The sequence below is a fragment of the Thunnus thynnus genome, chromosome 17, assembly GCF_963924715.1.
Source record: "Thunnus thynnus chromosome 17, fThuThy2.1, whole genome shotgun sequence".
In the NCBI taxonomy this organism is placed as follows: domain Eukaryota; kingdom Metazoa; phylum Chordata; class Actinopteri; order Scombriformes; family Scombridae; genus Thunnus; species Thunnus thynnus.
Genome location: NC_089533.1, coordinates 26,197,453 through 26,210,424, shown reverse-complemented (window position 1 = coordinate 26,210,424; position 12,972 = coordinate 26,197,453). Strand labels below are relative to the sequence as shown.

The following is a 12,972-nucleotide window of genomic DNA, read 5'->3' as shown; positions in this document are numbered from 1 at the left end:
AAATTTACATTTTTTTAAAAAAACTATTCAACTCCATAATACATTGTCTCTCCTTATTATATACAGATACAGTAGTATTAATATAAGGGGACTGATGATTGATGTTTAAAATCTGTTTTTTCCACACAGACAGTGCAAATTATTAGGAAAGACGTGAAATAATCATATTTCTAAATATGGCGGCTGAACTTTAAAAATGCACTGGATTATTTCAATTTCATGATTACATACAGTATTTTGTGTGCATTTATTTATACAATTTCATCATTTGGTATTGATTTACTGTGTGGAAGCGTGGGGGGGAATACATAAAGTTAAAATACAAATAGTTGTAGTGAGGAACTGAAAACAGGAAGCACACTTGGTAAGTTTAAAATGTTTAAAAAATCATTACTGAAATAAATGTAAAAATGTATGATCATAATGTCACAGATGATGCTATATATGATTTGTGACAATGGGAGAGATAATAAGCTGTGGCTTCAGCCTACATCTTTCTCAGACAGCAGAAATTGTAGTGTTACTGTGTGTTAGTGTTCAACTGTTATGACTAACTACTTTTTGCCTAGTTGTGTTTGTGATTAATATAAAATATAGAAAGTTTCACTAACTTCACTTGGGCACTGCATACATAAAGCACATTTGTGTACACAGCTTTCTAATTTCTATTACTTCTCTAGTATAAAAGTAAGTCAACTATTACTTGTATCTGTAGTTTTCTAATTATGATATATGATGTACTTCTGCCCCTTCCCTTTGAAAATGTGCAGTACAGATGAAAACCACGCTGAAATACCTATATGAAAATCCAACTGATTTGTTTTATAAAACCCAGTTTTAATGAAAATCTGATTTCTAAAATCATTAAGGTAAAATATAAGAAACAATCACTACTACTAGAGTAACAGAAAAACTCAAATAGGTGTTGAAAGACTGAGAAATTGTTTTTATTTGGATAGATAAGTTTAGACAGTACAAAAGAAAGATGCAAAAAAAAAAAAAAAAACCCAAACAGTTATATTACTAAAAACAGTCCAATTCAAGTAAGAAAACAGTCCTTTAAATGCATAAGTGACTGAGGTTACATTTGGATGAGGAAAAGCGTTTAACTGGTGAAGTTAAATGGTTGTCATGTCAACAGGAATATGCAGTCTAACAGAGGAACGTAGTCTGAATAGCTTTAAAAAAAAAAAAGCCTCAACTTGTAGAGAAGCTCTTACAGATTAGATGCTAATGTGTATGTCACTTTCTACATAAATGTGATGAATACAGGTGCGTGTTGAACATCCATTCTTATACTCAACACAGGTCATTTTATCATCCACATATTTTAAAAAGCACCTTGGAGATACTCCAAAAGCTGTCAGTGTAATGACAAGATGCACATCGTGTGTTGTTCATTTGAAATGAAACACTGAAAATTATAAAAAAACATTTCATGACAAATATGTTTTCCTCCAGCTCAACTCCTTGACTGATTCCAAGTCATCGGTAACTGTTCAAATACTTGCAGGATTATGGTTTCGTTGTTAGTAAAGCATGCAGAATGTGTGTGTACAAATCATTTAAATGTGGCTTTCTCCAGACTTTACTTCAGACCTGAAATATCATCACACACAAGATACGTCATCGCCCAGCCAAACTCAAACATCTTAGAAATGGCATCTGATTTAAGAATACAGGTTTAAGACTAAGACTGAATTTCTTTTATCTAAAAAGGCTGTACTAGATTTCTAAAAACACAAAGTAGAAGTTTGTAAATCACAAACTGTTAAACTACAAAATTCTGAGGTTTTTAAGGGAGAGGTGGAGGGGGGGGGCAGGTTGAGGTCCTTCCATGCGAGGTTGAACTTTATCACCACATGATACGTTGAGCTTTCAGAGAATTCAGACAAGAATTATGTCATAAAACCTCTTGAGGATACAGCTGTGGTCTTAATTCAGAAAAATATAAAGGGCTGATTTAAAGGTTTATACATCATGACTGAGGAATATACAGGTCAAACATTTCAGCCACATCATGTACAACAGTATAAAGTCTACACAGTGGGAGTTCTGAGGTCTACATTAGAACTATGTATGTATATGATATACAACCATCAGCAGGACTTCGCATCATAAGCAACTCCAGTTTAGCTTCTACAGAGAACGTAACCTCATCACTTTATCCTGGGTTGTGTCAGACAACAAACTTCAGCAATGTTGCAGCTGGTAATGAGTACCCTTCTCACAGTAGCGAGGTGACTTTTGGTGAGAATAAAATGACTTTTGATCAATCCAAGCAGACATGTGATCTAGGTCACAGGTCAGTATTACTGCTGATCTTGTGAATGTGGACACTGCTGACTGAAAATGTATCTGAGGACTAAAAAAAAAAAAAAAAAAAAGACCAAATGGGATGGATTTTGGACAACACAGGAGCAGACAGTAATAAGAAGGATGTTAAGTGTTGAGTTGGATAGTTGCTTATGATGTCTAGGCAGCCAATAGGGTTAATGTTGGTCAATTGCTATTTTACTGTCTCTCTAGTATCCTCATTACACACTGTATTGTCCTTATTTCACACACACCGAGAAAAAAAAAATCCATCAAGTGAGAAGAGGAATAGCTTGCACAATGCCTGGAGCACAAACTCACTCGGGTCAAATTTGGTACTCTTTGGTGACGTTTCAATGAACTCATTCACATGACCAAAGCAGGCATTCTGAAAACATTTGCAGGAAATGTACGCAGATTTAATCTCACCTCTAATTTCTCCTACAAGGAGTTTGGTCCAGCTGCAGGATGATGAAACCCTACATCCTGAATCACTCTTGTATGAAACGTATATTAACTACTTACTGACCTTACTAACGGACCCCCAAACATTCTCATTCCCAACATCTGCTATGATAGAACCACCAGTCCATGTTTTCCAAACCTGCTGCACAACTACAGTGCTGCTGCTCCATCCAGAGGAGGAGTACAGGAGAGTTGCAGCACAGGAAGGTCTACAGCTACCACTGTGTGTCTAAACAAACTATTACATATCATACTGTTGGCTACTCTGGTTGGGGGGCAGTAGTGGTGGTGGAGGAGGGGCTGGTTCTTCTGAGGCAGGGGGAGGAGGAGGAGGTGGTGCTGCTGCTGCTGCCATGTTAGGGTTGCCTGCACTGGGGCTGGCTTCCTGAGCCCCCGGGGGGTCTGAAGCTGCTGGGGCGGCTGCTCCGGGGGTGCTGTCTGAAGGTGGAGGGGGCATGCTGTTGCTGCTGTCATCACTGGGGGTGCTGCTGCTAGGAGTGGTGCTCTCCCTGGGGGGCTCAGGGGGAGGAGTTGCTTTATCAGAGGCAGAAGAAGGGGTGTCAGGTGGAGGAGGTGGAGCAGGCTGGGGGTCTGAGGAGGGCTCTGCAGGCGCTGCCTCGTCTGGAGAAAGAATGAGAGACGGAAATTTGCTTTAGATCAAATGAATGTTGAACAACAAACAAACTATTAGGATAAGGTTTGGCTTTATTCCAGGTCAATACTTTCCCTTCCTGTCTGTGGCTCTCAGCCCCAAACCCACAGTTCCAACTGAAGACATGAATCTAAACTGCTCACAAATACAGTACCAGTCAAAGGTTTGGAGGAAGGTGTGTCCAAACTCAGTATTTTCCTAAAGAAGCTGGTCACTGTAGTTTTTAACCAACGCTACTCAAACAGGAGGAAATAGCGCATTTGTTGGGGACTATTTTCAGTGGCGGACTGATACACATTTGATGCTCTAGCGAGTATTTGTGGCAGCAGGATGGTGTGTGTAGGACTGAGTCAAAATAAACTACAGTGTGTGTTGATGGTAATGAAGGAACATGTCACCATGTCTACCATCAGTAGATCACTGATCTGTTATAATAATGGAGCTCTATGGCAAAATATTACTGGACTGATTCCTTCAAAGTCACTATAAAACTGTATTTAATACTTCAGCTGTGCCACTTATACCATTCTGCTTTCGTTTCTAACCTCTCCTTGCTGCCAAAGGTTTCCTCTCCCCTGCCATTGGAAAAGCTGCTCTTACATCACTAGTAATATCCCATGAAATGCAAACTTTCAGAAATATAGTGCCACTTGAGTTCAATTCAGGTGTCTTCAGACTCAAATTTGAATGTGTAATTAAATTTTTTAAAACTCATGTTTTTATTAACGAAAAACACATAAAATATAGGTATCAGTAGGTACCTGTCTCCATTGGAGTGGGCTTGTCCTCCTCCTTGGTCCCTGAGGCGGGGTTAGCAGTGCTGCTAGCATTAGTGCTGCTCTGCTCTGCAGCTTTGTTTCCAGCAGCTTCCTGTTGTTGTTGTTGTTGTTGTTGTTGTTGCTGCTGCTGCTGCTGCTGCTGCTGCTGTTGCTGCTGAGCCTGTTGAGCAGCTTTCTCTGCCTGCTCGGCTGCCTCACGCTCCCTCTCCTCTGCCCGGCGCCTGGCTGCCTCTTCAGCAGCTGCCATCTCTGCTGCTAGCTTCTCCATGTCAACCTCGACCTTCTGACTGCAGAGCTGCAGAGAGAAAACACTATTACAACAGCAGCTTCCCCCAGTTACAGATGAGTCTTACGTTGATATTTAGTTCATTAGGTAATTAAATCTCATGAATCTGTGGACAAACAGTCCAAATGTTTCAAGATCTTCTTGCACATTCAGGTGTCTCTAGGTAAAGAAGTAGTGCCGTACCCGCTTGAGTTCAGTGTTGAATGAGTCTGTGGTCTCCAGGAAGCGTCTTTTCTTGTCTTGGTGGCGATCCTCAATCTGAAGAAGTTCTGCCTCCAGCTTCCTCTGGAACCAACAAGACATGCAAGTGAAAAACACTGAAGTCTCAGGTTGATTAGTAACTCACATTTGTTTAACATAACATGCACAAAACATTAACATCCTCCAACATCATCAAGCTTTCTCAGTAAAAAAAAAAAAAATCTCACATCAGAGTCAGCCATTTACCTGGTTGTGGTTAGCTTTTATAGTTTAATATACGGCTTGTAAGCTAATTATAAAATTGTGGATAATACTTGTTACCACCTGTGCCTAACATTTGGTGTAAAGGTTTGTTCAATAGTAGTCTGTAGATTTGGGGTCATAGCGCAGTATGTGTGTAATACAGCAGGGGGAAAAACCCCCCAAACTTTTCGATAAAGGCTGATACAGTCCATTAAATTACCTTCTGAAATATATCAGTAAAGCTCAAATATGGAGTTTGTCCTCTGCCACTGAGAGAAACACTCCTACATTGCTGGCCATTACTTTAGCTTGGTCTAATTCTGCAGCCAGAGACTGATCAACAGTGTGGGGGAGCCGGACCAATATATCAGCTACTATCAGCTCACTGCAGATATCTGTATCTGTGTATATATCAGCTGATAAATGACAAGAAACTGAAGTACAGAAATGTCAACACTGTGTTTCGAATCAGAGTCACCAGTCTACAGTTTGTCCATCAGAGAGAAGTGAAGAGTATATTTACTATATGTACTATGAAACATCTTTCCCTGTTCAATTCTGGCTCACAATTACTAAAAAACAAAAAAATTTAGGGGAACCTTAGTAAAAGTATTTATGTTATGGGTTGCCAACATACCTGGTGCACCATAAGAGACTGGACCTGCCTCTTAAGGACCTGCATGCGGGCTGTGGTGACCACTGAGCGGACATCAGGTACCACAATCTCACTAAGGATGTCACTGATGAGCCGGTGGTTCCTCTGGAAGCGAGCTGCTGCCGTGTGTTTCACTGAAAAACCATCGTCATAGTCTGGGCAGAGGAAAAAGAGGAAACTTAACTGACCAACATGAAGGAGCGGGGTAGCAAGCTAACTGAAGATGTCCACACTAAAATAACCTTCAAACCATTTTATATGTTTAAAGTGCAAAAGAGATAATCCAAACAAGAACTGTCCCTCGTGTAAATGCACTGTTTTTCACATCTAGTCAAGTTTTTGAGGCTTTATTCAACATCTTAACTGAAGTACTTTATAAATGATTTTCAAACATCCAAATCCAAGACTTGCCATCAGGGTCTTCAGCCGGCTGAATGCTCATGTATGGCTCTCCTTTGTCCATACGACTCTGCCTCTGCCTGCTCTCCTCCTCCATCGCAGCCTCGGCACGGTTCTTGGCATTAACGTACGCCAGGTAGGCTGGAGAGTTGTGGTACGCCTTCAAAGAGTCATTATACTCAATCTGGGAGGGGGAGAGAGGAAATGAAAAACAACAAGCTGAGCGAGATGATGTGACTACGACTGGCCGAGGTCCTCCACCCTCCCAACCACCTGTCTGGGTCTTGTTCTCCCAACGGATGACAGACTTTGATTGGAATGTTGCAGATCTGATACAAGCCTGGATCGTTTAGTCCTTCACAGTGGGCATATGAACAATGTATAGTGGTTGTCATAGCAACAAGTCATTTAGCCCAAACCTACAAAAGACCTGGCTCATTCACAGTTAACTGGATTATGACCAAGACTTTAAAAAAAAAAAAAAAAAAAAAAAAAAAAAAAAAAGATACAAATGACTCATCACACGTTTAATAAAAAATGTTGATATCATGATTTTAGATGAGAACATGTAGATTTTTGAGATTGGTGTTGGTGTAAGTGTCACAATTGGATCTTTAATATATAGTTACCTACCTATACATGATACAATTTACACCAGAAGATAAAAGAGAACAAGTCCTCATTTAGTTTGGGTTGCTATGAGACAGACAAACTCAATGAAAAGACCAAAGACACTAGAAAAAAAATGGTGGGAATCAAATTTATGAAACTTTCTGTACTTGGATTGAAACAATACATTAAAGATAGACTGAAGTAAATGTATAATCTGTAGGTGCATTATATAAACGCCCTGACAGTCATTGCCCAGGGGATTAAATGTGCTTGATTATGCACATATCATTTAGAATTTGTTATTTTTGGCACTTTAAACTGACTGAATCCAATTATACTATGTCAGTATTTGAGCATCTACGGATTTTTTTTATTACCACCCACACAAATTTCACAATTTCAGAGACTTTCAGACAACAGAAGTGTACACAGATAAAAACACTAAGTACAGATGGTGATGTGCAGACTGGAATATTAGCCCACCTTCTCAGCTTCATATTCGTTCAGGTAGTCCTGTTTCTCTTCATCAGTCAGGTCCCTCCACATCCCTCCGATAATCTTTCCAATCTCCCACAGCTTCAGGTCCGGGTTGGATGCCTTCACTTGGTCCCATACCTAAGCATAAACACACACGCAAGACGAAGACACACGTACACAAGCAGGAGCATCACCCCCACACGCACACAAAGTAAACATATGGTCACTACGGGGCAACTGCAGTCAACTGTAAATTAACTACAAGGCAGTGAAAGAAATAAAGTGCAAAGGCAAGAATACAATATTAGTTCCAAAATGTATATCTACTGGACAAAATGATTAACTGTTAACTGGCATAAAAGCTTTGCCACAAGACTGGATGGAATGGAATGGAAAAACATCTAAAGACAGAATCAGCAGTTCGATGCCAACGTGAATCTTTACGGTAGATTTTGTCTTTATGCAGCATTCAATGTTAAACCTTCAGCTCGAAAACTAGAGAAGCGGGGGAAGAGATGAGCACAAAAGAGGGAAATGAAGGCAGGAGCGGAGCATGCTTGCACAAAGGAAACACTAGGAGATGCAAGTCATCTTTATCGGTTAAAACACAGGAGGTCACATTAAGCCAAAGAGACAAACAGAGTGGAGGAGTCTCCACTAGGTGGTTGAGGTGGTGGTGAAGGCGTCATGGCTTGGCTGTTTCCCACCCTCAAACCCCTGCAACCTTTCAGGGGATGGGAGGACAAGCAGTAAAAGCAGACACCGTGGATGGGTGTCTTACCTTCCTGCTTACCTTCCGGCTGTACCGCATGTAAGGCATCAGTGGCTTGTCTGGAGGTTTGGGAGGCTTTGGGACGGTGATGCCTGAGGAGTTCTGTGGAAGGAAGACGGAGAGAGAAAAGCCAGAGAAGATGTGAGTGAGGAGACAGAAGGGAAATAAATAAGGGACAGAAGTTTAGATAGAAAACAAACAAACAAACAAACAAAAAACATTAGCTGATTATGGTGTGGTCATGGTGAGGCTTGTAAAATAAGAGGCACACATAAACATGACAGTACATAACACTCAAGTGGTCCTGAAAGCTTATAACTGGATAGATGCATTTATAATGCATGTCAATTCATTTACATGCACGTAAATGAATTGTTGGCAACAGAATATTTTGTATTAGTATAAGTATTTTTAGAGATTGTCAAAAAGGAATAAAAGTATTACAAAAAGGGAATAAGGTGTCTGTGTGTGTTTGGAGGGTTGGCTGACTGCCATGCAGGAAGACAACAGTCACATGAGTTTTGCGGCTAAAACATCAGGAACTAAACTGGGCATGTATTCCATTAACTGTATTACTGTTTGCATGTCCACCGCCTCTGAAGAACAGCAACAACTAGCTGTTGATGGGAGTTATTATACTTTTCTATCTGACAATAACACAGGGCAGAGGTTGGACCTTTAAAGTTTGTGCCAAGTGCCAAGACAGCTTGGTTTGACCATTTACAAAAATACACCAGATAAACACAGACAATTTCTTTCATCTGTTTTTCAAAGTAACTAATTGGGGGGGGGGGGGGGGGGGGGGGTTTAAAAAACCCTCATGGCTGGTGAGGGATCTTGCTTTGGTTTGCAGAGAGCATTAGTTACTGCCTGAAAGAGTCATTTTGAACAGGAAAATGCAAAAACATTCACACAAAAGTAGTTTGCCTGTTATGACTCACAAGCAGAAACAACACAAAGACAAAAAAAATCATGCATCAATAAACAACTGAAAAATACAAAATGTGTAGCCTGATATTACTATCCTGTGTTCTGACAAAGCTTTAAGGGAAAAAGACTGGTAGATTATCAATCATAGTGATTATGTTGTCCACAGTCATTTACAAGTTTCCAGTTTTATTTGCCACTTGACAGGAACCCAAGAAGTTTAGTAAAACTGACTTTTATGTCACTTCTGTTGTCTGACTATAAGTGTTGCTAATTATACTGTAGTGCTTGCATTGAAATGACTAAATGGATCAAAATTATTGACAATAAAAATACATCTTCTTACTTTAATTTACACTTTCCAACAATTTATACTATAAACTATGTTCTTTTTTGGTATAAGTACAAGCATCATTTCAGAACCTTAGAACGATGTTTTAATAGCACTTTCATACTTTATAAGTTAGCTACATGACAGAATCTGGGGTGTGACTACACAGTTATAGGATTTAAGTAAGCAAAACTTACTGCCATTTCAGTGACAACATTAACATAGTATCAATGAGTAGGAGTAAACTTCTTAAGTTAAAACAAAGCTGATAGCATTATACACTGAGCCCAACTGTGGTGTTTTTCACTTATGACTGGGGAAAGGATGGTGAACTTTTCAAAAAAGAAACAGCGGGGGCTGTAAATGAGTCACAATTATGAAACTGAAGACGGCAAAAATATTAAATAAAGTGAAGCTTGTTTTCCTGATTTAAACCCAGCAGCAAGATGAAATAATTCTTATTATCTTATTATCTAGATCCCAAAACCTAATCCTGATTTCTGGCCTCAATCTGTTGCTGCCACTAGTTCCCACCTGTGTTACTACCCGCCCATGATTAATTCCATCTCCTCTGTTCAAATGTTTGACTGATAGTCTACTTACATCTCGTTTCCCTCCTGACTTTGGTTTTTAATATACCTCCCTCTCCTTTATTTGATCCATAACACAAACCTAAAAACATCCCTCTGTCTGTCATCTGGTTAAATCACTTTCTCCCAACTGACATTCATTACTTTTTTCTGTGATTCCCCATTTTCTTATTACAATCATTTGCTCATTATTATCTTCATCATGTGTTTTTTACACTGCTGTCTCTTCATTTTTGTATCCGTGCCCCAAATTTTCTTCATACCCTCCCTCTTGTCCTGAACCCATCCCTCTCGCCATTTTTCCTCCAAATCCCTCCATCAATTCATTACCCTGCTGGAGCCTCCGGAGCTCCCTCCCAGCCGGAGGTTGTTGTAGGCCAGATGGCTGTAAGGGTTGTAGCCGACAAACCCTGGGGTGGAAGGCATTTGCTGATGGAAGACAAATGAGACAAAACACGAATGAGAAATGGCTCACAAACAAGAGGAGGAAGAGGGATAAACATAAATAAGTGAAAAGTGGGAGAACATGAAAATATATGTATAGTTTTTTGCTTGTTTGTTTTCCATGATGTCATCATGCAGGGCAAAAAAAGGCAACTGGCTGGCAGGCTGGCGTTCAGAATGAGAGCGCAACATGTGAATGTTGCATATAAATCAGGACCTTGCAACAAGCTCAGATGATTCCCTATTAAGCATAAGTTGCATTTAATTAACCATGTGACTGCATCATTGCATTCAACTTTGCACAATGTTGTGCCATCCAACTGAACGTAAGGATAAGAAAAGCAGCTAAACAAGCATGTTTCTATAACAGTACACATATGCCTGCTATCATAATCTGAGCCAAACTCTGAAATATGACTTAAGAATTTAAACCATCAATTGACAGAAACTTGTAAAAGCACAGGAGGAAAATGACCCCGTCTTTGCAAAGACCTTTGATGACGTTAAGTAAGTGGTGGTATGACAGGAAAAAGTGAGAGCGATGATGGAGAGTTGAACAAGATTTTTTGGCAATCTCTGTGTGCTCAGACAGAGAGAGAAACTGAATGAAAGCAATATAAAATGTGGAGAAAGAAGGAGTAATACTGCAAGAAAGAAAGATAAAAAAGGAACCAAAGAGTGTGTACAGAGCTAACACGGCCCATTGGCCACTAAACAGTAGATGCTAAGACTGGAACAGAATTGGACACTTACTGTTGTTGGGGCGGGGGGAGGGGGAGGGGCGTATGATGGCCTTTCTGTGAAAGCAAGGAAAAATAAGTTCTGTTGGTTCAACCTAGTACATATGGTTTATATACTTTATGGTTGTGGTTAATTTATAATCATGTATTCATTTATTTATTTTGATTTATTATACTGCTAGATGGTGAACACTGAAAGATCAAATCATAAGTTGAAGAGTCAAACCTCATCTTGTCAGTTTTGTCATCTTTTGTTTTCATCGTTACAGAACACAGAATGACAGCTAAAATTTTTATAAACTGTATTTACTGAAAAAGGAAATAAAAAAGGCACGATGTACAGCAGCACAGTCTGCCTTGTGTATTCATAAAACTGCAATAATACAATAAAAATCAATATATTTAAAAATGAAAATGATACTATAAACACATAACCAAATAAAATATAGGTCTACAAAGAATTAATTTAAATTAATGTTTTAACAAAAGGTATCAGCCTCAAACCCAATACCGCTGACTGTCAGCTAAGGGCATCTCTAAAATGTAAGCATGTTGCAGTTGTTCCTGCTGACCTACCCAAATCCATCCTGTCTGAAAAACATTGTTGTTAAAAACGTATAATGGAAATTTGATTGATAGCCCTGTACCCCAAAAAAAAACATTATTGATCCCAATCAGGGAATGTGTGCATTTTGGAAAGCTTTGGCAAACATCCAAATGACTCAACGTGATATTACAAACCTGGGTATGTAACTATTACCAAAATATGTCTACAAATATTCACAATCATCCATGTCATAGTACTAAATCAAATGTATTTTAGCCTTTGTGCAATATATGACCAATCTGCCATGATGAACAGGCAGACTCAAGTCTTTGAACTCTGAAAACAAAACACAGGTTCAGTTGACCTGCATCTCGCGTGAGAGATGTTATTGCCTTTTAGTGATATCACTGGTGCCATCTCCTTTATTGAATTGTTATTGATTTTATATTAGGAGGCAAAAGGAAAATAATGTACTGTTCACGGGTGGTTATTTACAAAACTAACTAATAACAGGAGTAACACCAAAACCATTACATCAACAATGAAGTGAAACCTTCCTGTTATTAACATTTGTGTTTACTTACTTGACATCGTCGCTGAAGACTGGGCGAAGAAGTTCAAGCTAAATCCATACTAATTAACCTAAATTAGAAAACACGAGAAAAAAAGTCAGCCACACAAATTAGCTCAACTACAATCGCGCTGCTATTGCAATTTAGTCGTTTGGTAGACAAAATTTCAGAAAGAAACCAATAAATGATTCAATGTGGCTGAGTATAGCCGATAACAATCAATGACTACAATGGCTGATGAGCTAAAAAGCTAGCTTGGCCTATTAGCTAAACCTGCTAACACAAAGGAGCCGTTTGCCGTATAATAATATTGAAACTCACATTCAATTCAATAGTTTTCAAAGCAAGTCAGTTTCAAACCCCAGGCGCACTCAAAATACACATTTGTCCAGACCGGTGTGCCCTATACCTCTGAAGTGTGCAAAGGCTTGCACAAACCTAGCTCGCCGATTAAGCTAGGCTAACGGACAATACAAGCTCCGGCTAACGCAACGCACATGGGGGTAATTAACCCACACTTACTGGCTAAGTTAGCTAATGATGAACCAAATATATTTTCCGTCAATTTGTGCATCAAAGTTAGAATATAGTACAAACATAATGCGTTCTAGTAATTCTGATGGAAACAATGTAAACATACATACTCAGTCGTCCTTTGTTCCCTCTAAAGGGCCGCTTGTTCCGCCTTTAGCTCACAAACCGGAAGTCTAAGATTCGTTGTGGCCGGCGGAAATAATGTATTCAGAATAAAAGCACACTTACTTTTTTTTAAGTCAACCAAAGTTTAAAGTTCAGAAATACACAGCACAGCGCATCCATGTCTCAATAAAGATGTAAAATGGCACGATACATGGAGTTTCAAATTCGTATAGGGTGTCCAGTCGTAGAAAAATAATAGCAGGTTCTTGAATAACACTTTCAGATGAAGTTGGATTTGTTCAGAGCTAGCGTGTGCACCGGTTGC

At 39.3% G+C, this 12,972-nt stretch overlaps 1 protein-coding gene across 4 annotated transcripts; it reads right to left on the bottom strand.

Moving 5' to 3' along the window:
• Positions 1-925: 925 nt before the first annotated feature.
• Positions 926-12,749, bottom strand: LOC137201010 (SWI/SNF-related matrix-associated actin-dependent regulator of chromatin subfamily E member 1-like). 4 transcript variants are annotated; one of them, XM_067615812.1, is made up of 11 exons: positions 12,653-12,749; positions 12,021-12,078; positions 10,903-10,946; positions 10,036-10,134; positions 7,867-7,959; positions 7,092-7,223; positions 6,009-6,180; positions 5,580-5,752; positions 4,682-4,783; positions 4,195-4,507; positions 926-3,402 (listed from the first exon to the last, which is right to left on the bottom strand). In XM_067615812.1, the coding sequence occupies exons 2-11, from the start codon at positions 12,025-12,027 to the stop codon at positions 3,023-3,025; spliced, it is 1,515 nt and encodes a 504-aa protein (XP_067471913.1). In that variant the 5' UTR covers positions 12,028-12,078; positions 12,653-12,749; the 3' UTR covers positions 926-3,022. The 4 variants fall into 4 exon arrangements, with proteins under 4 accessions (XP_067471913.1, XP_067471917.1, XP_067471914.1 ...); XM_067615816.1 differs by having other exon boundaries at positions 7,879-7,959; XM_067615813.1 differs by having other exon boundaries at positions 12,649-12,719.
• Positions 12,750-12,972: the final 223 nt, after the last annotated feature.

Bases quoted from the DNA above. Each gene is read 5' to 3' on its own strand.
- LOC137201010 (XM_067615812.1), bottom strand. The intron at 7,960-10,035 runs GTAATGAATTGA...TTCCTTCCACAG, and splicing joins GCTCCGGAGGCTCCAGCAGG to AACTCCTCAGGCATCACCGT. The intron at 4,508-4,681 runs GTACGGCACTAC...TTCTCTCTGCAG, and splicing joins TCAACACTGAACTCAAGCGG to CTCTGCAGTCAGAAGGTCGA.